The 25445-nt window shown below is 47.2% G+C and overlaps 1 protein-coding gene across 1 annotated transcript in view; it reads right to left on the bottom strand.

The window, feature by feature from the left end:
- Positions 1-25445, bottom strand: part of plekhh1 (pleckstrin homology domain containing, family H (with MyTH4 domain) member 1) — a 123491-nt gene continuing 98046 nt past the window's right edge. The window contains exons 21-29 of the mRNA XM_055640978.1: positions 22362-22539; positions 19562-19717; positions 17734-17831; positions 15022-15163; positions 11788-11930; positions 9996-10125; positions 4649-4735; positions 3479-3625; positions 1-456 (exon numbers count right to left, since the gene is read on the bottom strand). Coding sequence (XP_055496953.1) covers positions 280-456; positions 3479-3625; positions 4649-4735; positions 9996-10125; positions 11788-11930; positions 15022-15163; positions 17734-17831; positions 19562-19717; positions 22362-22539 — 1258 coding nt within the window. The 3' untranslated portion in view covers positions 1-279. The remainder of the gene's footprint in view (positions 457-3478; positions 3626-4648; positions 4736-9995; positions 10126-11787; positions 11931-15021; positions 15164-17733; positions 17832-19561; positions 19718-22361; positions 22540-25445) is intronic.

Here is a 25445-nt window from a genome sequence, read left to right as displayed (position 1 = left end):
GGGGGGGGGGTGGGGGCACCTCTCCTAGTGGATGGTGCCCATGGAAACAGCCTCTAGCGCTCCAGTTTGCTGAATGTGGACCAGCCTCAGCATCGATGGCCCAAAGGAGACCCACAACTTGCTACTGATGTAGTAAGTGAAGCATCAATTAAAAAAAAAAATCTAAACACTATTCAAGACATAAATACACACAACCGCAACAAGGTTCAGGCGCAAGAATGCAGCGTGCACCATGTGAAGTGTCCAAGTGGTTTGTCCTCGAATGGCGTTGGCTGCCGGTCAGAGCAGGGTTGGACCCTGGGTGGTCCGCGTGGTGCTCGGGGAGAGTTTGCTGTCCATCTCCCACACATTGCTGCAGGGGAAGGCGGCTGGCGGTGAGGAGCTGGACGGGACGGCCTGCATGTGGCAGCTGCTGTAGTTTATGTAGCTGGCCAGCGTCAGAGTCAGCTCCAGGATCTGGGAAACACAAGCACAGGACTGAGCAACCGGCCGGTGCAAATTACAGCAGCGCCTCTCCAGGAAAAGAGATTTTAATTTCCTGCGTGTCTCTGTTGAACCGTCACCGCCATGCGAGGGAGATGGCTCAGCGGGTAACAATGCAAGGTGATTTAGTTGCAGCTTGACAGTGCCACACCTCTGCTCCACGTCCCTCGACAGACATTATGCAAAACTATTACTAATCCCAATTGTTCAAATAATTACAACCTTATGGATATCTGTCCCAGTGTGTGCACAGACGTGTTCTTTTCAGCATTTGGTCCACACTGGCCTGTTTCTAATTTTAACATCTACCCTTCATTTCCCCATCCAGGGCAATAATTATTTTTCACGAAATTCATCCAACATATTAAACACCTCAGATGGACATAAAATGCTGGAGTGACTCAGCGGGACAGGCAGCTTCATTGGAGAGAAGGAATGGGTGACGTTTCGGGTTGAGACCCTTCTTCAGACTGAAAGTCACAGGAAAGGGAAACAAGAGATATAGATGATGTAGAGTGATATAGAACAACAAATGAAAGATATACAAAAAGTATATTTAAAAATGCATTTTGTTGTCTCTGTACTGTACACTGACAATGACAATTAAAATTGAATCTGAATCTGAATGTTGATAAAGGAAACAGGCCATAGTTAGCTGCTCGTTGGGTGAAAACGAGAAGCCAGTGCGACTTGGGTGGGGGAGGGGTAGAGAGAGGGAATGCCGGGGTGGGATGGGGACCCACAGTCCCGTTTATATCAACAGGTCGATGGTGGAAAGGGTCAAGAGCTTCAAATTCCTGGGCGTGCATATTTCCGAAGATCTCTCCTGGTCCCAGAACACTGATGCAATTATAAAGAAAGCACATCAGTGCCTCTACTTCCTGAGAAGATTAAGGAGAGTCGGTATGTCGAGGAGGACTCTCTCAAACTTCTACAAGTGCATAGTAGTGAGCATGCTGACCGGTTGCATCGTGGCTTGGTTCGGAGTGGAAAAGACTGCAAAAAGTTGTAAACACTGCCCAGTCCATCATCGGCTCTGACCTCCTTACCATCAAGGGGATCTACCACAGTCGCTGCCTCAAAAAGGCTGGCAGCATCATCAAGGACCCACACCATCCTGGCCACACACTAATATCTCCGCTGCCTTCAGGTAGAAGGTACAGGAGCCTGAAATCTGCAATATCCAGGTTCAGGGACACCTTCATTTGTGTGTAATGTATGGCTGCAGAAACGGCATTTCGTTTGGACCTCCAGGGGTCCAAATGACAATTAAATTGACTATTGACCTTCTTCCCCACAGCCACCAGACTATTAAACTCAACTCAAACAAAAATCTGAACTTTAATTAGCCTATTGCACTTTATATGCTTATTTATGTGTGTGTATATATATATATATATTCAATAGTATATGGACACACTGATCTGTTCTGTATTTATTTATGCCTACAATATTCAGTTATGCTGAATCAAAGCAAGAATTTCATTGTCCTATCTGGGACACATGACAATAAACTCTATTGAATCTTGAGGTTACTTGAAGTTAGATAAACACCTTGATCAGACTGCACACAAACTCTATACGCCAGTGAATACAACCCAAGGTTATACAATCTGTTTTCACAATTTAGGCACAATATTATCCTGCTGCAAGCACTCCTCCAAGATCAGTGTGTGTCTTTACTAGGGTCACCCTGCTCCCAGGTTCTGCCTGAAGCCTCATGTTCACTTTTATACTCTGGTGCTTGGTGGCTCAAGGAGAGCAGTGCAGGGACATAGAGTCATAGAGTGATACAGTATGGAAACAGGCCCTTTGGCCCAACTTGCCCACATGGCCTACATGTCCCAGCTACACTAGTCCCACCTACCTGTGTTTGGTCCATATCCCCCCAAACCTGTCCCTCCATGTAACTATTTCTTAAACATTGGGATAGTCCCAGCCTCAACTACCTCTTCTGGCAGCTTGTTCCATACACCCACCACCCTTTGTGTGAAAAAGTTACCCCTCAGACTTCTATTAAATCTTTTCCCCTTTACCTTAAACCCATGTCCTCTGGTCCTCGATTCACCTACTCTGGGGAAAAGACTGTGCATCTATTCCTCTCATGATTTTATACACTATAAGATAACTCCTCATCCTCCTGCGCTCCAAGGAGTAAGAGTGCCAGCCTACTCAACCTCTCCCTAAAGCTCAGACCCTCTGGTCCTGGCAACATCCTCGTAAACATCTGCCTGCAACATTGCTATCAATGGGAGATGCCAGTGGAGTCATTGTGTCCTCTGATCATTAAACCTTGCTGCACAACAGACAATGCTGAGCCTGCACACCGCAAACTCATTGAAGAACGAAGGGAAACTTTAAGGGACATGTTCAAAACCAGTGAGGGGATTGGAGCAGTTGGAGGGAGTAAAAATGCTTAGACTAGAAAATTATCAAAACTCAATTGCCAATCATTGGCAAAAGTGGAGAGGTGAGACTTTAAAAAAAAATGTTTAGAATGCACAAACGATGAGAGAAAATAGACTTTAAAATTGGTAGAGCAAGGAAGTGTTGTAAAGCTATGCCACACAGCCAGCACAGGGCACAATAGACAGGGCACCTTTCCTTTTTGTTTTAGTTTTGTTTTTAGTTTTAGAGATACAGCGTGGAAACAGGCCATTTGGCCCACCGAGTCCCCACCAACCAGTGATCCCCGCACATTAACACTATCTTACACACACTAGGGACAATTTACATTTATTCCAAGCCAATTAACCTACAAACCTGTTCGTCTTTGGAGTGTGGGAGGAAACCGAAGATCTTGGAGAAAACCCACACAGGTCAAGGGGAGAATGGACAAACTCCGTACAGACAGCACCCGTAGTCGGGATCGAACCCGGGTCTCTGGCGCTGTAAGGCAGCAACTCTACCGCTGTCTCACCCTGTCCTGTGCTGATCTATCCCCGGAGAGGTTGCTGTGATCCACTAACAGAGTGAGCAATGTGAAAGCGCTTACCTTCGGCTTGACCATGGCAAATACTAGCTTCTCTATAGTGGTCTTGGTCGGGCTTCCATCCTTGGGATTGCTGACGACAATCATAAAGTCATCACGATAGCCTCCAAAGGTCATGATGGACGGGTAGGAGTAATTTAGCACAAGATGCTGAGAGGAACATAAAGGAAACATCCTGTCAGAAATGTCCAGGTCCCCATGTATTGACTGCTCCTCATTAAAGTCTCCTCCATGACAATCCATGACTTTCTCTTGTTTAGTGTAGTTTAGAGATACAGTGCGGAACCAGGCCCTTCGGCCCACTGACCGACGATCCCCGCACATTGACATTATCCTACACCCACTGGGGGCAATTTACATTTACCAATTAAGCTACAAACCTGCACGTCTTTGGAGTGTGGGAGGAAACCAAAGTTCTCGGAGAAAACCCACCAAGGTCACGGGGAGAACGTACAAACTCCATACAGACAGCACCCATAGTCGGTATTGAACCAGGGTGTCCGACGCTGCATTCTCTGTAAGGCAGCAACTCTACCGCTGCGCCACCGTGACCGCAGTTCATAACATGAGAACTTCACAGTAGGTTTTGGATGGAAGGAGTGAGTAAGAGGAAGCTGGTGCTTCACACTCTTTACTGAACATGAGCACTTGCCCTGATTTGATTTCAATGAACCAGGTTCGGCCTGGGTCAGATTTGAACAGACCTGGCCTCAAGAGTCTACGAGAAAATAATAGACCAAAGAAAATGTTGCCTAGGGCAAGCTGGCTCTGGATAATAGTAATTCTGACAGGGAATCAAATTGGAAGTTGATTTTCAGGAATCTGGAAGTAATATAAATCATAAGTTGAAGTAACTGTTCCAGGATGATAGACTGCAGATGCTGGTTTAAACCAAAGATAGACAAAATGCTGGAGTAACTCAGCGGGACAGGCAGCATCTCTAGAGAGAAGGAATGGGTGACCTTTCGGGTCGAGACCCTCCTACAGACTCAGGAACGCTCTCTCCAAATCATATATGGATCACCTAGTCTACAAAGCACAGATGGGGAAAATACAGGAAAGATGGCTTGAACCAGAGTCTCCAGGGGAACATTGCATTGTACTAGTGTGTGGAGTACACTCTCCCACAGCCAGCATGCCAGAGGTTTGAGTAGTCCCGTCGTGGCCACATACCATTGTGCTGCACTCCAGGATGTTAATGCCATCTTCATTCACAGCTAACCACACGGGCTTCTCTTCAAGAGGCGAAGGCGCAACGGGCTGGAAGGGTGAAAAGCAGAACGGTGATTAGCTGGAGTCTCACATTCACAGAGGGCCAGGCAGCCTTGCCTGACCGAGTGGAGGTGAATTATGCGAATCAATCCTGAGGAGCATTGTTTTATTGGTTTGTTAAGATAGTACCACGGAGCCCATCATGTGGATTGTACCAACAAGCGAGTTATCCCACAGGCCAGCCTTCAGACATTAGAGGTACAGCGCGGAAACAGGCCCTTCAACCCACCAAGCCCACCCGATCAGTGCTCACCCCGTATACCAACCTATTTTACAATTTTACCGAAGCCAATTGACCGACAAACCTGTACGTCAATGGAGTGTGGGAGGAAATCTGAGCTTCCATAGAAAACACATGCAGTCACAAGGAGAACACACAAACTCCGTACAGACAGACCCATAGTCCGGATCCAACCTGGGTCTCTGACGCTGTCATTTCCCATTGTGCCGCCCAAGGGGCAGTGGAGAGGAGCGTTGGGGGAAGAAATTGGTTTCGGCTGGCATCTATTTAGAGCAGAAAGTGGAAGGAAATTTGTTCACAGGAATTTCCATTGTGTCTGGTTCTGGTTGTCACATGACTTGTGCGGCAATGGGAAAGAATCGATTATGATGACCAATGGTGTTAACATCAATATTATTCCAATAAAGCTATTGCCACTACTTGAGCAGATTCATTACTTCAGCAGTCTGATAGAGAAGATATGGACAACCATGAACAACACTGGCGAGGTCTCTCATTTGGAGATGGCGTTATTCCAGGTATTGTACCAGAGGGAAGAAATGATGGTGTTGAGAGACATACTGAATCAACACCAGTGGCGAGGGATGTCCACAGAAACTAGAAGCTGGAAATTGAAGATAGACACAAAAAGCTGGAGTAACTCAGCGGGTCAGACACCATCCCTGTAGAGAAGGAATGGGCGACGTTTCGGGTCGAGACCCTTCTTCAGATGGGATTGATTTACCCAGTGGGTTTTAGGAAGGCACAGTGATGCAGGTGGTAGAGCTGCACCCCTGCAGTACCAGCGGCCCGGGTTCAATCATAACCATGGGTGCTGTCTGTGTGGAGTTTGCATGTACTGTCTGTGGGTTTCTCCCTTGTGCTCGAGTTTCTTCCCACATTCTACAGATTTGGAAGGTTAAATCACTGTAAATTGCCCCAGGTGAGTGGGAGAATCTGGGGAGCGTTGTGGGGAATGTTGGGAGAATAAAATGAGATTAGAGTAGTACAAGTTGATAGTGACCACAGACCCAGTGACTCGATGCCTCTGGTTTTTACGATCTTGAATTGACCGCATGAAAATGAATTGGAAAACTCTTTGTATTTTTCTTTCTCATATCTCCTTAATGCACAGAAGTGCAGCTGTCAGAGGTTATTTGGAGAAGGCAGTAGATTTGATGGGCCGAATGGCCTAATTCTACTCCTATCACATAACCTACGTAGGCCATTTGTTTGATTGAATCTATGTTGGCTGTCAGGGAATTAAACCCCAATACCCCACTTTAGTCTATTCTGTCTCACATTCTTATGAAACCCCTCCAATTTCCTTGCTACTCACCCACACCAGGGCAACTGACAACAGCAATCACCAGCCCACACACCTTTAGACTTTAGAGATACAGAGCGGAAACAGGCCCCTTCGGCCCATCGGGTCCGTGCCGACCAGCGATCCCCGCACACAAAACACTATCCTACACACACGAGGGACAATTTACAATTTTTTTACCAAGTCCAATTAACCTACAAGCCTGTACGTCTTTGGAGTGTGGGAGGAAACCGGAGCACCTGGAGAAAACACACGAGATCACAGGGAGAATGTAAAACTCCGTACAGACAGCACCCATAGTAGGTATGTTGCAAAGCGTACCTGAAGCGTCGCTGAAAATCTGTCCCAGCCCGTGTGCGCGATTTTGGTGCCGTTTAGAGGGGGGCGGGTTTAAAACGCGATTTTCCCTAGGCTGTTCAAATCGCGGTTTTTCAGCCTAGTTAATTATTAACGAAAAATCGCTGGAAAATTCCCTCGCTTGAGCTATTATTAGTTTTAAGGGCTTTCCTTACTTGTTATAGTAGGTTAAAAAATTAACCTCTAAACCCCCGACAACGGGCCGGATCTTATACAGTGGATAACGGAAGGTTGGCTGTTTATTTCTATGTTAAAAAGGGCTTCTTAAGATCCCTTTATACAAAGCTTAATGTTGCGAGTAGCTAATTTTGGGCTCATTATATCCCGCAGTATTTTTCTGGGCATTTGAGGGCACAAATCTACTGCAATGTGAACGTTCTAAACCAGCGCGTGCCACAGGATCCCACTAGAAAGCTGATTTAAATGGACATTAATTTACAGCAATTGAACACTAAATTCCTTCCTTTTGGCCTATAAATTAATGTAAATGAGATTTAAAAATCATGTTTTATTCTGAATTATTTGTGAATATTATTTGGACACTTAGGCTATTTAAAAATGTTAATCATTTATTAAGAAATGGATAGATGTTTAGATCTAGTAATTGAAGTTTGTAATTAGCTACAATTGGGTAACTAACTAATTATATGCTTTAATTTCAGGTCATCCAAGTAAGATTATTTTATATTTGTTTCAGCATGCTTCAATCTATGATAACTGAAAATTTCATTCAGTTCTCTTAATTTTTAAGAAGGTTATGGGCTTTTGACTGTCCATGATCACAGCTTTTTTGTTATCTCCATAGAAAATCAATAGGGAACAAGATGCTAATTTCCGAGTATGAAAATGGCCATAACTTTTTAAATACTTGAGATATGAAAGTGAATTAGGTGTCAAATTAAACTTATTTTTATGCTTTATCTGATGGGATAAATTGCAGACTTGATTTTTAAAATCTCAAAATTTTGTAACATTGCTACCCATTGTCAGGATCGAACATGGGTCTCTGGTGCTGTGAGGCAGCGACTACACCGCTGTGCCACCCTACCTCATGGGTCTCTCGATGTGGGAGGAAAGCAGTGGACCCCAAAGGAAATGGGAAACCCAGAGGTTCACAAGGAGAACGTGCAACCTCCACACAGGTAATCGGGGGGGGGGGGGGGGGGGGGGGGGGGGGGGGGGTTTGAACCCAGGTCTCTGGAGCAGTGAGGCAGCAGGACTATTAACTTCACTACTGTTCTGGTTTTGAAAAAGGAAAATAAATTCAGACTATGAGGGGAAAAATGCAGGGAAGAAGACTAATTGGGACCCTGTTAGTGCATGTTGGGTGGAATGATGGCATGCCGCAATGCCAACACCATTCTGCTACTTATAGAAATGAGATAAATCAGTTCATTGAGTGCACTTGGGAGGTCATGGCACCCTTGTGACTAGTAGTTGAACAAGGGGCCAGGGTCAGCGCAGGGCATTCTGGTGGCTTTCATGCTGATTCCAGACACACAGTTGACTTGGGCCAAAGGGCACACACAGAAATAGTGTGTCTGGGAGAAAAGGCAGAGTAATTAACTCACATGAGCTTAATCTGCTTTCAGGCCAAGCAGTTAAAGGGGGCCAAGCTGGCCAGTCACGGCGCCAGGAGGAAGAGGGCTCTCCCCGAGCCCGATGCTTGCCCCTTTACTGGGGTTACGACCGTGCCCGGGTGGTTTTGGAGAGGGACATAGTTGTATCGTAGTTATTTAGTATATTTGTAAGGATTGTAACATAGTGGTTTGAGAATTTCATGTATGGATAATTTGGTGATTTTCTACTATGCTGGTGGGTGTGTCACCAAGGTTTTGTTTTGTATTCGTGATCGTAATTAAATAAATTATTTTTGATTAAATAGTTAAAAAAGAGTTAAAGGGAAATAACAGTGAATCTTTAAGACTAGGTAAAAAACTCATTCTCTGAATTATATTTGCAAACTGGGTGCAATGATCCAAATCCAGCTTTCTATTTAAAATGAGCAGAAAGTTCCTTTTATGTTGTAAAATGTGTCAAGTCACGTCACAGGAACTTGAGCAAAGAAGGTACACACTCAAATGTAGCTGGGATCAATAAAGTTCTATTGTATCGTGTTGTATGGTATCGTACACTTTAGGCGCAGCAGTGCTGGGTCATTCAGCCCCAGATCCTGCCCCACTATTTAACAAGGTCATACTCAACTCTGTTTCCCGCTAACCCTGTCACCTTTCACCCCTTTGCTTATCAAGATTCTATCTCTGCTGTAAAAATATCAAAGACATTGCCACCATCTACCTTTGATGAAGAATTCTACAGTCAACACCGCCTGAGAGAAAATTATCAACTCATCTTGTGTTCAAACAGTTCTAAAGATAGCAGAGTCAGGGGATATGGTGAGAAGGCAGGAACTGGGTAATGATTGTGGATGATCAGCCATGATCACAGTGAATGGCGGTGCTGGCTCGAATGGTCTACTCCTGCACCTATTGTCTATTGTCTACCAGCAAGCCCTGGTTCTAGATTCTCCCAGAAGAGGATCTCTGCCTCCATGACCCTAGGGATTTAATGTCTAATGCAGCCACCCTCTCACTCTTCTAATCTCCAGTGGATACAAGCCTAGTCTTTCCCCATAAAATAACCTGCCCATTCCTGTAGTCAGTGTAGTTATGTCAACAAATGGACATGAAGAAATGTTGAGACAGATGGTCGAAAGGTTAGGTTTACTGCTGACTATAAAATGCCCCTGGTCTTGGTGGGTGGCAAGAGAAATGGGGGAGCTGATGGACATGCGAGAGAATAGGTTTCAGGGGAATAAGGAAGGGAATGGGATTGATGTCGCCGCATTAAGTTCAGGCATGGGCTTGATGGGCAGAATGGCCTCTTTCACTATCGCAAGGAAAATCAGAAAAGCACCTGCTAAAAATTTTGTTTTGTAAGGTGTCGATAGTTTTATCGGAGGGCATTCCGCAGCTCAGGGCAAAATACTTGAAGCATTGTGGACAGATGTGGTGCAGTTAAACCGAATGATGTGTTGGGGCAGGAGGAGTAGAGCCAGCTGAATGGTGTACAATGTATATATTACTGACACAGGAAGGGGCAAGACCAGGAACAGTTTGAGAGCAGGATAAACTAGAGGCCCTGCTGGACGGGGAACCTCTGTAGGTTGATGGGCCAAGCATTCAGGTTGATGAGACGATTTGTATACAGAGATTGGGAGATGTCTTGGAGGAAGCAAATGCTTTGAAAGCTGGGTTGTTGAGCATGGTTTCAGGGGTGCTGGAAGCCTGGTGTAATAGTGATGAACATGAGCCCCTCTGTCCACGGCACCAATTTCACCTTACCTTGGCAGCGAAGAGTTTCGCTCCAAAGAGCGGCCACTTCCGCCCCACGGTCAGGTAGATGCGCACGCAGTCGGCACCGCTGCAGCCCCCCAGTAACATCCACTTGGTTGCCAGTCTGTCAGACAGCCGCCTTTTCAGAAAGAGACGAGCAACGTTTTAAAGGAAACCCGCTGAGGATTCACACACACGCGCGCGCACACAAACCTGTTGAGAGACAGCCCTCCAAAGTAGGCAATTCTGACTGGTACCCAGCCTCTTGTTAGACATCTTGGCCTCCACTCCATTAACAAGGTACCGTAGCATGGTGGTTAAGTTATTGGCTTCGGAACCAGAGTTCTGGACCACCAATTAGGAAACACAAGTTCAAACCCCCTCCATAACAGTTGAAGTAATCCGGATTTGAAACTAATCTTTCTAATGTTGACTGGGAATTTAGGAGAATGTGGTAAATACATATATGGGAGGCACACTGGTGCAGCTGGTGGAATTGTTGCCTCACAGCTCCAGTGACCAGGGTTTCATCTTGGTCTTTGGTACCAAGTGGCATAGACTATTTTATAAATGGGGTGAGAATCCAGAAATCGGAGGTGCAAAGGGACTTCAGAGTGCTGGTGCAGGATTCTCAAAACATTAATCGAATCGGTAGTAAAGAAAGCAAACTCAATGCAGCATTTATTTCAAGAGGACCTGTATATAAAAACAGAGATGTAATGTTGGAGCCCCCAATAAGGCACTGGTTTGGCAGCATATGGAATATTGTGAGCAATTTTGGGCACCATATCTGAGGAAGGGTGTGCTGGCTCTGGAGAGGGTCCAGAGGAGGTTTTACACGAATGATCCCAGGAAAGAGTAGGTTAACATATGATGAGCGTTTGTTAGCTGGGCCTGTACTCACTGGAGTTTTGAAGAATGAGGGGGGACCTCATTGAAACATACAGAATAGTGAAAGGCTTGTATAGAGTGGATGTGGAGAGAATGTTTCCACTAGTGGGAGCATGTAGGACTAGAGGTCATAGCCTCAGAATTAAAGGACGTTATTTTAGGAAGGAGATGAGGAGAAATTACTTTAGTCAGAGGGCGGGAATCTGTGGAACTCTTTGCCACAGAAGGCTGTGGAGGCCAAGTCAATGGATATTTTTAAGGCAGAGAAGGGAAAGAACTGCAGATGTTGGATTAAATCAAAGTAACTCAGCAGGACAGGCTGGAGAGAAGGATTGGGTGACATTCTCGGGTGAGAAGGATTACGCCCCAGCGGTATGAACATTGACTTCTCTAACTTCAAGTAGCCCTTGCTTACCCTCTCTCTCCATCACCTCCCCCTTCCCAGTTCTCTGACCAGTCTTAAGGTCCCGACTACATTTTATCTCAGTACCGCCCACTCCCCCGACAGCAGTCTGAATAAGGGTCTTGACCCAAAACGTCACCCATTCCATCTCTCCAGAGATACTGCCTGTCCCGATGAGTTTCTCCAGCATTTTGTGTCTGTCTTCAGTCTGAACTACATACACTTGCGAGCATTGTTCTTGTCTTTGTTTTTTTAAATAAAATCAACAGATTTTTTTGCTCTTTATTACAGTGTTTACAGAGTGCTATTTTGTTACACATCTGTTAGGCTGCTGCAAGAAAGAATGTACAAATGTCTCCTCCATCCAAACCTGCTTGAGCCAAAGGCCCTGAGGCACTGCTGAAAACTACTTTCTGATCACTAATTCTGTTCAATAAAGGCACTGAGCCCACTGTTGTGGGGAAAGGACATCCCTAGAGAGGAATGAGAAGGAGAGGTGAGGCTTACTTGAGCTGCTCGAGGGTGCAAGCTTGTCTGTAGTGCTTGGGGTAGAATTTCTCCAGAACCTGCTGCAGAAACTGTTGCATCTTGGACTGGGAGCTTCCCCCGGGGCTGGAAGGGGCCGGGCGGGCCAGATCCCCGTACTCCACCTGGACAAACCAAACATCACGTTACCAAACGCCAGGCATTGTTCGTACACCCGCCACCACCTCCTCCGGCAGCATTGTTGCAGCAACACGGGGAGGTCTTTTGTTGCGGCAACACCAGGTGCATTTGCAGCTGCACCAAGGGCGCACATGCAGCTACACCAGGGATGCACACTTGCAGCAACGCCGGGGTGCCGCATTGTTGTAGCAACATGGGGAGGGCTGTTGTTGCAGGGCGCGCATACGCAGCTGCACCAGGGGTGCACACGCAGCTACATCAGGGATGCACACTTGCTGCTACACGAGGGGCACACACTTGCAGCGACACAGGGGGACGCACACATGCAGCCAAATGAGTGGGAACACGCTTGCAGCTACACCAAGGGGTGCACATATAGCAAGAACAGGGGGAGCACCATTGCAACAACACCAGGGATGCACACATGCAGCAACACCACGGAGCATCCTTGCAGCAACTTCAGAGATGATCATTGTGGAGATGCACTATTGCGGTGATACCAGAATCACACCACTAGAACACGGAACAGTACAGCACAGGAACAGGCCCTTTGACCCACCATACATATGCTGAACATGATGCCCATCTAATTTGTCTGTACATGATCCACATCCCTCTATTCCCTGCACTTCCATGTGCCCATCTAAAATCCACTTAAACACCACTATCGTATCTGCCTCCACCACCACCTTTGGCAATGTGTTCCAGGTCCCTGTGTAAACAAACTTGCCCCTCACATCTCCATTAAACTTTAGTAGGCATGTTTAGTAGGCATGTTACAAAACTTACCTTCAGCGGCGCTGCAGTTCTGTGTCACTGCCCGTGTGCGCGATTTTGGCGCCTTTGGATTACATTTAAACTTGCTTCTTAGGATTACTTTAATCAAAATTTCACATTGCGAAAATGTGATTTGGGCCAAATACGAACCGGCAGTGTTTTTCCTGCCGATATGGGGTTAAAATTCACCGCAAACCGCAATGTTTCAATCGAACACGTTCCACAAAAACCCACTCGCAAGATGATTAAAATGCCCATTAATTTAGGGAATGAAACCCTAAATTCCTTCCATTTGGCCTATAAATTCATGACAATGAGATTTTAAAATCATGTTATATTGTGAATTCTTGTGTGAATGTTATTTGGACACAGGCTATTTAAAAATGTTAACCTTTTCTTAAGAAATGGGTAGATGTTTAGATCTTGTAATTGAATATTGTAATTAGCTACAATTAGGTAACTAACTAATTATATGCTTTAATTTCAGGTCATCCAAGTAAGATTGTTTCATATTTGTTTCAGTTTGCTTCAATCTACAATAATCTTCAGTTCTCTTCATTTTTAAGAAAGTTATGGGCTTTTGACTGTCCTCGATTACAGCTTTTGAGTTAAGTCAATGGAAAAGCAATAGGGAACAAGATGCTAATTTCAGTATGAAAATGGCCATAACTTTTTTAATACTGAAGATATGAAAGTGAATTAGGTGTCAAATTAAACTTCTTTTTATGCTTTATCTGGTGGGATAAATTGCAGACTTGATTTTTAAAATCTCAAAATTTTGTAACATTGCTAACTTTAGTCCTCTCATCTTATAACAATGCCCCCTAGTGTTGGACATTTCCACCCTGGGAAAAAGGTTGACTCTCTACCCTTATCAATGTCTCTCATAATTGTATATACTTTTATCAACTTCTGACGTTCCCGAGAAAACAATTCCTAGTCTACCAACTTCTCCCAGTGGGTGCAACCCTCTAATCCATGCTGCACGCTGGTAAACCACCACTGCACCTTCTCCAAAGTCTCCACATCTGTACTGTATTGAGGTGACCAGAACTGCACACAATACTCCACGTGGCATAACCAAGTCCTACAGAGCTGCATCATGACTTCCTGATTCTTATATTCTTATATTGGCAATGAAGGCAAGTATACTACACACCTATCTACCACCCTATCTGTTTGTGCTGCCACCTTTATGAACTTGGACTCCAGGATCACTCTGCATATCGATGCTGTTAAGGGACTTGCCATTAACTGTATTCCCCTCTCCTGTCATTCAACCTCCCAAAGGGCAATACCTTGTACCTGCTTGGGTTCAGCTCCATGTGCCAAGTGGCAAGGGCGAGGGGCGGGGAGAGGGGTCAAGGGAATAGGGAGGGGTGAGGCAGGAGGAGAGGCAGGGTGTGAGGGGGGGGAGGGGGGGGGGGAGAGGTGGGGGGGGGGAGGGGTGGGGGGGGGGGGGGGGGGGGGGGGGGGGGGGGGGGGGGGGGGGGGGGGTGGGGGGGGGGGGGGGGGGGGGGGGGGGGGGGGGGGGGGGGGGGGGGGGGGGGGGGGGGGGGGGAGGGGTGGGGGGGGGGGGGGGGGGGGGGGGGGAGGGGGGGGGGGGGGAGGGGGGGGGGGGGTGAGAGGTGGAGGGGGGGGGGGGGGGGGGGGGGAGGGGGGAGGTGGGTGGGGGGAGAGGTGGATGGGGAGAGGGGTGAGGGGGGGAGGTGGGGGGGAGAGGGGGAGAGGGGGGAGAGGTGGGGGGGGGGAGGTGGGAGGGAGAGGGGGGGGGAGAGGTGGGGGGGAGAGGTGGGGGGAGGTGGGGGGGGAGAGGTGGGGGGAGAGGGGGGAGGCTGAGGGAGAGGGGGGGGGGAGGCAGAAGGAGGAGGCAGCGAGAGGGGGGAGAGAGGGCAGATAGGAGGGAGAGATGGGTTGGGGGGAAGAGGGGGGAGAGGGGGGGGGGGGGGGGGGAAGGGCAGGGGGAGAGGGGAGGGGGAGGGGGGGGGGGGAGGAGGCAGGCAAGACATTCAGTCTGAAGAAGGGTTTCGGCCCGAAACGTTGCCTATTTCCTTCGCTCCATAGATGCTGCTGCACCCGCTGAGTTTCTCCAGCTTTTCTGTGTAACCTTCGATTCTCCAGCATCTGCAGTTCCCTCTTTAAGACATTGAAGGATACAGGTCTAGTACATGCAACAGGATTAGTATTTAATTAGTGCAGTGTTTGAATCCATTGAAGTGTATGCAAACCCTGTGGCCCCTTTAAATACACAGTGTGTATTGCTGCTTCCCGGAGCTTGTCGCATTAGCCCTCACTAACCTGTGCCATTAACGCAGTCACCTCCAAGGCCAGGTCCTTACTGACGGGGAATCGGCCATTCACCACCTCGTCATTGACCTGGTGAGTCAGCAGGAGGCGCTCCCGCTCTGTTTCTCCCTTTGCCTGGGCTCTGAAATACATCCTGTGCAGAACAAGAGTTAGTGCGCTCAGCGCAGAACACAGGCCACACACAACAACACACAGGCAGTCCAGGAGGGCAGAGATCAGAGCAAGCCCTGGTGCCTCTAATTAAAAATACCATCCGCACCAGGTGAATGTTTCTACCCTGGCCAGCAGGTATAATCACCCTCAACTCCCCGAAAAGATCCGCAAAGATGTCTCCTCAATTCACTGTAGCCCATGCACAGAAGGCCGAGCCGTGCTGCAGTTAACTCAATGTTTCTTCTCCAGCCACTATTGCCAAGTTGCCATCGCACATATAGAGCAGACCACAAATTGCTGGAGAACCTCAAGGGGTCAGGCAGCATCGATGGAGGGAAATGGCCAGACAATGTTTCAGGTCAGGACCTTTCTTCAGAGCTGAGACATTGTCAGTCCATTTCTCTCCACGGATGCTGCCTGACCCACTGAGTTCCTCCAGCCATTTTTTTAAACTCAAAGTCAGTATCTGCACTTTCTTGTGTCTACCGTGGGCAGGGTGGGGACCCGATGAAGTCTTCAGAAGAAAATCGTAAGAAGAAGGGTCCCGGTCTGAAACGTCACCCATCCTTTCTCTACACAGATGCAGCCAGACCCGCTGAGTGACTCCAGCACATTGTGTCCGTCTTTGGTATAACCCAGCATTTCTACCAGCAGGTGTTTATAGCGTCGCCATTACTGTGAATGGCGTTTTATATATAAAATTCCACATTTACACAGATACTCGAATTGAACTAACTCGGTTGCTATGGCGGGATTGGAAATGGTGCCTCAAGGGCAATGGTCGATGCCTCTGGTTACTAACGGTGAATGGACCATCACTGGCCGATGAATAAAGAGCCCGGCCGACAGTGCCCGTTGGGTGAGGAGACTTGTGACGGTACTGCATGGCAAGCAGAGAGATGGTGAAGATCCCCTGGCATCGAGTCTCTAGCATTGAGTGGGAGTCTCTCACACACACACACACACACACACACTGACTGGTGGAACGCCAAGCTCCCTCGCTTAGCCTGGTGAACGTGGAGCTGCCTCAAGCACTGAGAAAGGTTTGCGCTCAGGTCAATATGGGGTAGGTTTGCCAACTGTTCTGTATTAGCCGGGACATCCTGTATTTTGGGCTAAATTGGTTTGTCCCTACTCCCTTCTCTGCAGAGATGCTGCCTGCCCCGCTGAGTTACTCCAGCTTTTTGTGTCTATCTTCGGTTTAAACCAGCATCTGCGGTTCCCTCCCACGCACTCCTTCAGTACCATGCCTTTTCATGCCTGTCTGAATGCTTGTTAAATGTAGCAATTGTATCCGATTCCACCAGCTCTGTTAGTAGCAGGTTCCAGATATCTACCGTTCTATAGGTAAAAAGACCTACCCCTCAGATTTCTTTTAAAACTCCTTAAATCTATGCCCTTTCACTTTTGATATCACTTACATGAGAAAACAAATACAAATCCCCTGTCTATGCTTCTCATGGTTTTATATCCATCAACTTCTCGGGCTTTCTCCGAGATCTTTGGTTTCTTCCCACACTCCATATATGTCCAGGTTTGCAGTTTAATTGGCTTGGCGTAAGTGTAAATTGTCCCTGGTGTGTGTAGGATAGTGTTAATGTGCTTGGATCACTGGTCAGTGTGGATTTGGTGGGCCGAAGGGCCTGTTTCAGCACTGTATCTCTAAACTAAACTAAACTCACCTCTTAGCTTCCTTCATTCCAAGGAAAATTACTCCAGCCCATCCACTCTCCCCATAACTAAAGCCCTACAATCCAGGCACCAGTGCAATCAATCTTCCCTGCATCCTTACCAGTGTAATCGGATCTTAAGAATACCCTTTAAGAATAAGGAGTAAGCCGTTTAGAAAGGAGATGAGGAAATACTGTTTCACACAGAGTTGTGGAATTCTCTGCCTCAGATGGCAGTGGAAGCCGGTTCTCTGGATGCTTTCAAGAGAGAGTTAGATAGGGCTCTTAAAGATAGCGGAGTCAAGGGATATGGGGAGAAGGCAGGAACGGGTACGGATAGTGGATGATCAGCCATGTCTTAAGATGTCATCATCACAAGAGGAGAAGGTGGGGAGGGAGTGGGGGGAGTTTCATGACTGCTTTATGACTGTCGACAGACCAATTCCCCTCCTGGGATAAATGAACTTCTATCATATCATGTATTCAGTTGAGATGTTTTCAAGAGAGAGTTAGATTGAGCTCTTGGGGCTAACGGGATCAAGGGATTTGGGGAGAAAGCAGGAACGGGGTACTGATTTTGGATGATCAGCCATGATCATATTGAATGGCAGTGCTGGCTCGAAGGGCCGAATGGCCTATTCTGGCACCTACTTTCTATGTTTCTATGTATTGTATCGTATCATATCGTATGATAGATGATGCCCTGTTGAATTTCTGGGGTGACAGTGTTTGATCCTGGAATGATGAAATGATTGTTAATCGTGCCAAATTCCTGGGTAAAAAGGGCAATTTTTATTCCAGGTCAGTGGAGGAAAACACGTTGCTGAGTGTTCGGTTATCGAGGCGAGTTTTCTCGGTAACGGGCGGTCTGTGGTCTTACCGGCTCTTGTACATCAGCCTCACTATCCTGTTGCTCTCATATTTCCCAGGGTGGAGTTCTTTCAGGGCTTGTTCCCATTTGGAAATAACATCACAAATCTTCAAAAAATAACAAAGACAGGTGTTGGTAGCATGGATACTGGGACTGGATAACTGGATCTACTGCCAGTACAACACAGGCAGAATTGTGCCCTGCACAACTCCATGCGGCTCCGGCGATCGAAGTGGGACTGGCCCCGCGAGGCCGTACGGCTCAAGCGACCACGTTAGATCGATCTTTCCGCATGCAGTCGCATGCTCGTGGGACAGGCCCTTTACAGTGAGGTGTGGAAGTGTTACAGTGAGGGGTGTATCAGTGTTAGTGTGGGGTGTATCAGTGTTAGTGTGGGGTATATCAGTGTTACAGTGAAGGGTGTATCAGTGTTACAGTGAGGGGTGTATCAGTGTTACAGTGAGGGGTGTATCAGTGTTAGTGTGGGGTATATCAGTGTTACAGTGAAGGGTGTATCAGTGTTACAGTGAGGGGTGTATCAGTGTTACAGTGAGGGGTGTATCAGTGTTAGTGTGGGGTATATCAGTGTTACAGTGAGGGGTGTATCAGTGTTACAGTGAGGGGTGTATCAGTGTTAGTGTGGGGTATATCAGTGTTACAGTGAGGGGTGTATCAGTGTTACAGTGAGGGGTGTATCAGTGTTACAGTGAGGGGTGTATCAGTGTTAGTGTGGGGTATATCAGTGTTACAGTGAGGGGTGTATCAGTGTTACAGTGTGGGGTGTATCAGTGTTAGTGTGGGGTGTATCAGTGTTACAGTGAGGGGTGTATCAGTGTTACAGTGAGGGGTGTATCAGTGTTACAGTGAGGGGTGTATCAGTGTTACAGTGTGGGGTGTATCAGTGTTACAGTGTGGGGTGTATCAGTGTTAGTGTGGGGTGTATTAGTGTTACAGTGAGGGGTGTATGAGTGTTAGTGTGGGGTGTATCAGTGTTACAGTGTGGGGTGTATCAGTGTTACAGTGTGGGGTGTATCAGTGTTACAGTGTGGGGTGTATCAGTGTTACAGTGTGGGGTGTATCAGTGTTACAGTGTGGGGTGTATCAGTGTTACAGTGTGGGGTGTATCAGTGTTACAGTGTGGGGTGTATCAGTGTTACAGTGTGGGGTGTATCAGTGTTACAGTGTGGGGTGTATCAGTGTTACAGTGTGGGGTGTATCAGTGTTACAGTGTTACAGTGAGGGGTGTATCAGTGTTACAGTGAGGGGTGTATCAGTGTTACAGTGTGGGGTGTATCAGTGTTACAGTGTGGGGTGTTTCAGTGTTACAGTGTGGGGTGTATCAGTGTTAGTGTGGGGTGTATCAGTGTTACAGTGTGGGGTGTATCAGTGTTACAGTGTGGGGTGTATCAGTGTTACAGTGTGGGGTGTATCAGTGTTACAGTGTGGGGTGTATCAGTGTTACAGTGTGGGGTGTATCAGTGTTACAGTGTGGGGTGTATCAGTGTTACAGTGAGGGGTGTATCAGTGTTACAGTGTGGGGTGTATCAGTGTTACAGTGTGGGGTGTATCAGTGTTACAGTGTGGGGTGTATCAGTGTTACAGTGTGGGGTGTATTAGTGTTACAGTGAGGGGTGTATCAGTGTTACAGTGAGGGGTGTATCAGTGTTACAGTGAGGGGTGTATCAGTGTTAGTGTGGGGTGTATCAGTGTTACAGTGAGGGGTGTATCAGTGTTACAGTGAGGGGTGTGGAAGTGTGGGATTAGGGATTACGTTCATGAGATGTATGCGTGTTAGGAGTAGCACAAGGTGATTTGACAAGCACATCAGTTGCCTCACCTTGACAGTGCCTTGTAGACAGTGCTCCAAGTCCTTTCCAGATGGATCGTCTGTGAAGAGTGCGAATCCCGACTGCGATGGTCTGCGCATCCCGATCTCCTGATTCAATGTGTGCAGGAATTCCTCGACTGTGGTGGAACCATCAAACCCCACAACCTGGAGAACATATGGGAGTGAGCGGAGTCCACAGCTGAGGCACAAGCCACCCCAACATCGGCTCACTAATACACTAGTGGTTGAGAAATCACTCACCCAGACACTCTCAAGGAGATCATTGTATCAACCTTCGAACAGGTAATGTTCATATGTTCTAGGAGCAGAATAAGGCCATTCGGCCCATCAAGTCTTCTCCGCCATTCAATCATGGCTGATCTATCGCACCCTCCTAACCCCATTCTCCTGCCTTCTCCCCATAACCTCTGACACCCATATTAATCAAGAATCTATCAATCTCAGCCTTCTGTGGCAAAGAATTCCACAGATTCACCGCCCTCTGGCTTTACCTTGCACTAAACGTTATTCCCTTATCATCTCTACACTGTAAATGACTCGATTGTAATCATGTTTTGTTTTTCTGCTGACTGGACAGCACTCAACAAAAGCTTTTCACTGTACCTCACTACACATAGAAACATAGAAAATAGGGGCAGGAGGAGGCCATTCGGCCCTTTGAGCCAGCACTGCCATTCATTGTGATCATGGCTGATCGTCCCCTATCAATAACCCATGCCTGCCTTCTCCCCATATCCCTTGACTCCACTAGCCCCTAGAGCTCTATCTAACTCTCTCTCTTGGCCTTAAATCCATCTGTGGCAGGGAATTCTGTAAATTCACAACTCTCTGGGTGAAAAAGTTTTTTCTTGCCTTAGTCTTAAATTACCTCCCCTTTATTCTACACGTGACAATAAATTAAACTGTAACTGTGACTCTAACTAAAGAAATTCCTTCTCTCTCCCTTCTAAAGGTACGTCCTTTTATTCTGAGGCTATGGGCTCTAGTCCTAGACTCTCCCACTAGTGGAAACATCCTCTCCACATCCACTCTCTTCAGGCCTTTCACGATTCGGTAAGTTTCAATGAGGTCCCCCCCTCGCATCCTCCTAAATGACATGAACATTGAGTAGAAAGCTCTCGTCCCCCTCCACACCACTCAACATATTCCACAAGCTCAATGCTTGAAGTGTCAAATATTGCTCACTAGCTGCTGTGACAGGTTGAGATGTTCACAATCTACTTCTCCAGAGGTGATCAGTACCCGCTGATCCTGAGTGTTCAGCCACTTCATTACCATCCTTTGTCTTGGTCGCTTCTGTATAGAAGGAGCTTTGCGCTGGCTGGTCCCACAGTGCAGACAAGCTAAGGGTTGCCCTGTTGTTACCTCAATCCCAAAATGTGCTGCATGGTACAGTGGTGATGTGATACTGCAGGAACGGCTGGAACCCCAGCATACCCACATCCCGACATATGGACACCGACAACTGGCAAACGGGTCCATCCCAAACCATGCCCTCATCCCAAACCATGCCCTCATCCCAAACCATGCCCTCATCCCAAACCATGCCCTCATCCCAAACCATGCCCTCATCCCAAACCATGCCCTCAAACCATGCCCTCATCCCAAACCATCCCCTCATCCCAAACCATGCCCTCATCCCAAACCATCCCCTCATCCCAAACCATCCCCTCATCCCAAACCATCCCCTCATCCCAAACCATGCCGTCATCCCAAACCATGCCCTCATCCCAAACCATGCCCTCATCCCAAACCATGCCCTCATCCCAAACCATGCCCTCATCCCAAACCATCCCCTCATCCCAAACCATGCCCTCATCCCAAACCATGCCCTCATCCCAAACCATCCCCTTATCCCAAACCATGCCGTCATCCCAAACCATCCCCTCATCCCAAACCATGCTCTCATCCCAAACCATCCCCTCATCCCAAACCATCCCCTCATGCCAAACCATCCCCTCATGCCAAACCATGCCGTCATCCCAAACCACGCCCTCATCCCAAACCATGCCCTCATCCCAAACCATCCCCTCATCCCAAACCATGCCCCCATGGGGATTGGTCTCGCTAACAAGCACTGCAGGGTTATGTTGCTATCACAGTAGTGCAGCTGGTCGAGCTGCTGCCTCTCAGCTCCAGAGATCCAGGTTCAATCCTGACCTCGGGAGCGAGTTTGCACATTTTCCATGGCCACTGTATTCCCCCCAGGTGCTTTGGTTTCCTCGCATGTCTCAGAGATGTGTGGGTTGGTGGGTTAATTGGCCTCTACAAACGGCACCTAGTGGTAGAATCTGAAGGAGGGATGATGGGTGTTTGGGGTGAATACAAATGGGATCAGTGTAAATATGTGGTTATGGTCAGCATGGACTCAGTGGGCCAAAGGACCTGTTTCCATGCTGTATCTCTCTGTGATTCTATCAGTGTAAACTTTGAGTTTAGTTTAGAGATACACAGCGGAAACAGGCCCTTCAGCCCATCGAATCCGTGCCGATCAGCGATCCCCGCACACTAACACTATCCGACACACAATAGGGTCAATTTACAATTTTACCAAGCCAATTGACCTGTTATTATTTCAGGATTTACTGTTTAATTTTGTTATTGGATTAGTTTTTTTATGGTAAGTTCACATATCCCATCATTATGGGTATTTACACTAAACATTTCTAGCTACCACTTGCAAATATAACATTGATATTGAGGATATGTTTCAGGAATGCAACTGTTTTGCAAACAGGGGACCTGATCTTGAGGGGCTGGTACATTCATTAAAAGGCGCATCACTAACCTGGTAAGTTCCATTCATGAAATGGACAGGGATACTGAACGGCAGAGAGTGGTGATAAGGGTTTCGTAGGAGGATCGACATGATCTCCATCCGAGACGGCTTCGCTTCACGGTCCCCATTCCGCAGCGTACGTTCCACCGACCTCTGGCAGTATATGGAGTATTTACCTATCTCCGTCCTGTGATGGGGGGGGGAAGAACAGTCAGTGCCAACCGATTACTGCTTGGGCCTTTGTTCGGTTGCCTCCACAAATAACTGCAGTCAATTCATCCCATGAGTCACCAGGGATACCAAGGTCTTCATCTGATGTCAACATATTGGCAGGGGTGACATCTCCTTGTCACCACCTTCTTGCATCCCAATGAACACTTCAACTCAATCCCCGCCCAGAGTGGGCCCAAAAACCAAGTCAAGCCTAAATCCAAGCTTAGTTCAGAATGCACCTCCCAACCAAATGATGTTTTTCCCCACAGCCATCAGGCTATTAAACTCAACTCAAACAAAACTCTGAACATTAATAGCCCATTATCTGTTTATTTGCACTTTATCTGTATATTTATTCATGTGTGTACATATTTCTATAATGGTATATGGACACACTGATCTGTTCTGTATTCATGCCTACCATATGTTGTGCTGAAGCAAAGCAAGAATTTCATTGTCCTATCTGGGACACATGACAATAAACTGTCTTGAATCTTGAATCTTTTAACCTTGTTGGATCAGTTGTTGGCTCAGACTAGTGCAGGATAGTGGAGACAAGGGGACTGCAGATACAGAAAGCTGAAGCAAAAAATATACCGCTGGAAGAATTCAGTGGGTCAGGTAGCATCCGGGGAGGGAAGTGGACAGTCGACATTTTGTTTAGGTCGAGACCCTTTCTTAGGGGTGCGAGAGTGGAGGGGAGATAAATAGCATTTTGAGGAGATGACAAAGATGATCGACTAGGGTCGGTCAGTAGATGTTATCTACATAGATTTTACTGAAGCATTGGATCAAGTTCCTCATGCTAGATTCTTGGCATCCATGGGGACTTGGCCATATTTTTAGTTTAGTTTAGAGATACAGCACAGAAACAGGCCCTTCAGTCCACCGGGTCCGTGCCGATCAGCGATCCCCGAACATTAACACCATCCTCCACACACAAGAGACAATTTTTACATTTAGCAAGCCAATTAACCAACAAGCCTGTATGACTTTAGAGTGTGGGAGGAAACTGAAGATCTCGGAGAAAACCCACGCGGGTTACGGGGAGAACGTACAAACTGTACAGACAGCACCCGTAGTCGAGATCGAACCCGGGTCTCTGGCGCTGCATATGCTGTAAGGCAGCAACTCTACCACTGCGCCACCCTGCCGCCCATATGGATTCAGGTCTAGCTTACACATAGAAGATAGAAGGTAGTGGTGGAGGGACGTTATTCCGGCTGATAAATGTAGCTGAGTGGGTTAGTAAGGCTGCAGACACCACCAAACTTTGTAACGTTGCAGTGAGGAAGACCGTCAAATGATATTGTGGGATTTAAATCAGTTATAGATAAGGGTGACAAAATGGCAGGTGGAGTTAATCTGAACAAACGTGAGGAGTTGCACTTTGGGAGGTTGAATGTCGGAGGAATGTACACAGTTAATGGCAAGACCCTTAATGGTATTGAAGTACAGAAGGATTTTGGGCTCCAGGTCCATAGCTCCCTGAAAGTGGCAACACCAATAAATTGAATGGTAAAGGTGGTGTATGGTGTACTTGCCTTCATAGTTCTGGTCACCCCATCGCAGGATGGTTGTGGAGTCTTTAGGGAGGGTGCAGAAGGGGTTTACTAAAATGCTGCATGGATCGGAAGGATTAGCTATAAGGACAGGTTGAACATACTTGGATTGTTTTCTCTGGAGCAGCAGAGGTTGAAGTGACCTGATAAAAAGCATATAATATAATGAGGGGCGTGGATAGGGCAGTCAGAACCTTCTTCCCCAGGGTGTAAAGGTGAAAGACTGGAGGGCATGGCTTTAAGGTCAGAGGGAGAACGTTGAAAGAATTGTGCAGGTCAACTTTTTTGTTATATAGAGAGTGGTGGTGTGCTGGCAGGGAGTGAGGCAGAAGTAGATGCCATAGTGGCTTTTAAGAGGCTTTTAGTTAGGCACATGGATATGCCGGGACTGAGGGATATGGGATCATGTGCAGGCAGAGGAGATTAACTTGGTGTGGGAAGGAATTGCAGACGCTGGTTTAAACCAAAGCTAGACACAAAATGCTGGAGTAACTCAGCCGTACAGGCAGTAGCTCTGGATAGAAGGAAACGGTGACGTTTCGGTTCGAGACCTTTCTTCAGACAAGAAAAGTCTCAACCCGAAACATCACCCATTCCTTCTATCCAGAGGTACTGCCTGTCCAGCTGAGTTACTCCAGCATTTTGTGTCTATCTTGAGATTAATTTGGCATCAGGTTCAGCACAAACATTGTGGGCCAAAGGGCCTGTTCCTTTGCTGTACAGTGCAATGTTCGATGAGTGCAATCCAGCCACACAGGTGCAACAGGTACGGCAAAGAGCTCAGTACTACAATGCAGAACCGAGTGTTATAGCATTACAGTTACGGAGAAAGTGCAGATAAAAATAAGTGCAAGGTCCAAAATGAGGTAGGTTGGGAGATTGGGACTACACCCATGTGCCTGAGAGGACTGTTCAATATTCTGATAACAGAGGGGACGAAGCTACTCCTGAGTTTGGTGGTAAGTGCTTTCAAGCTTTTGCCCAATGGTTAAGGGAAAGAGATGGAAGCACATGAGTAAATGGCCCTGAGTGAGGTTGGCTGCTTTCCTGAGGTTGCACCCACAACTCTCTGATTTTTTGCATTCTTGGGCAGAGCTGCCGCCAAACCAAGTTGTGATGCATCTCAATAGGATGCCTTTCATAGAAACATAGAAACATAGAAATTAGGTGCAGGAGTAGGCCATTCGGCCCTTCGAGCCTGCGCCGCCATTCAATATGATCATGGCTGATCATCCAACTCAGTATCCCGTACCTGCCTTCTCTCCATACCCTCTGATCCCCTTAGCCACAAGGGCCACATCTAACTCCCTCTTAAATA

The sequence above is a fragment of the Leucoraja erinacea genome, chromosome 9, assembly GCF_028641065.1.
Source record: "Leucoraja erinacea ecotype New England chromosome 9, Leri_hhj_1, whole genome shotgun sequence".
In the NCBI taxonomy this organism is placed as follows: domain Eukaryota; kingdom Metazoa; phylum Chordata; class Chondrichthyes; order Rajiformes; family Rajidae; genus Leucoraja; species Leucoraja erinaceus.
The sequence above is the reverse complement of the archived record's forward strand: the minus strand, read 5'-3'. Positions and strand labels throughout refer to the sequence as shown.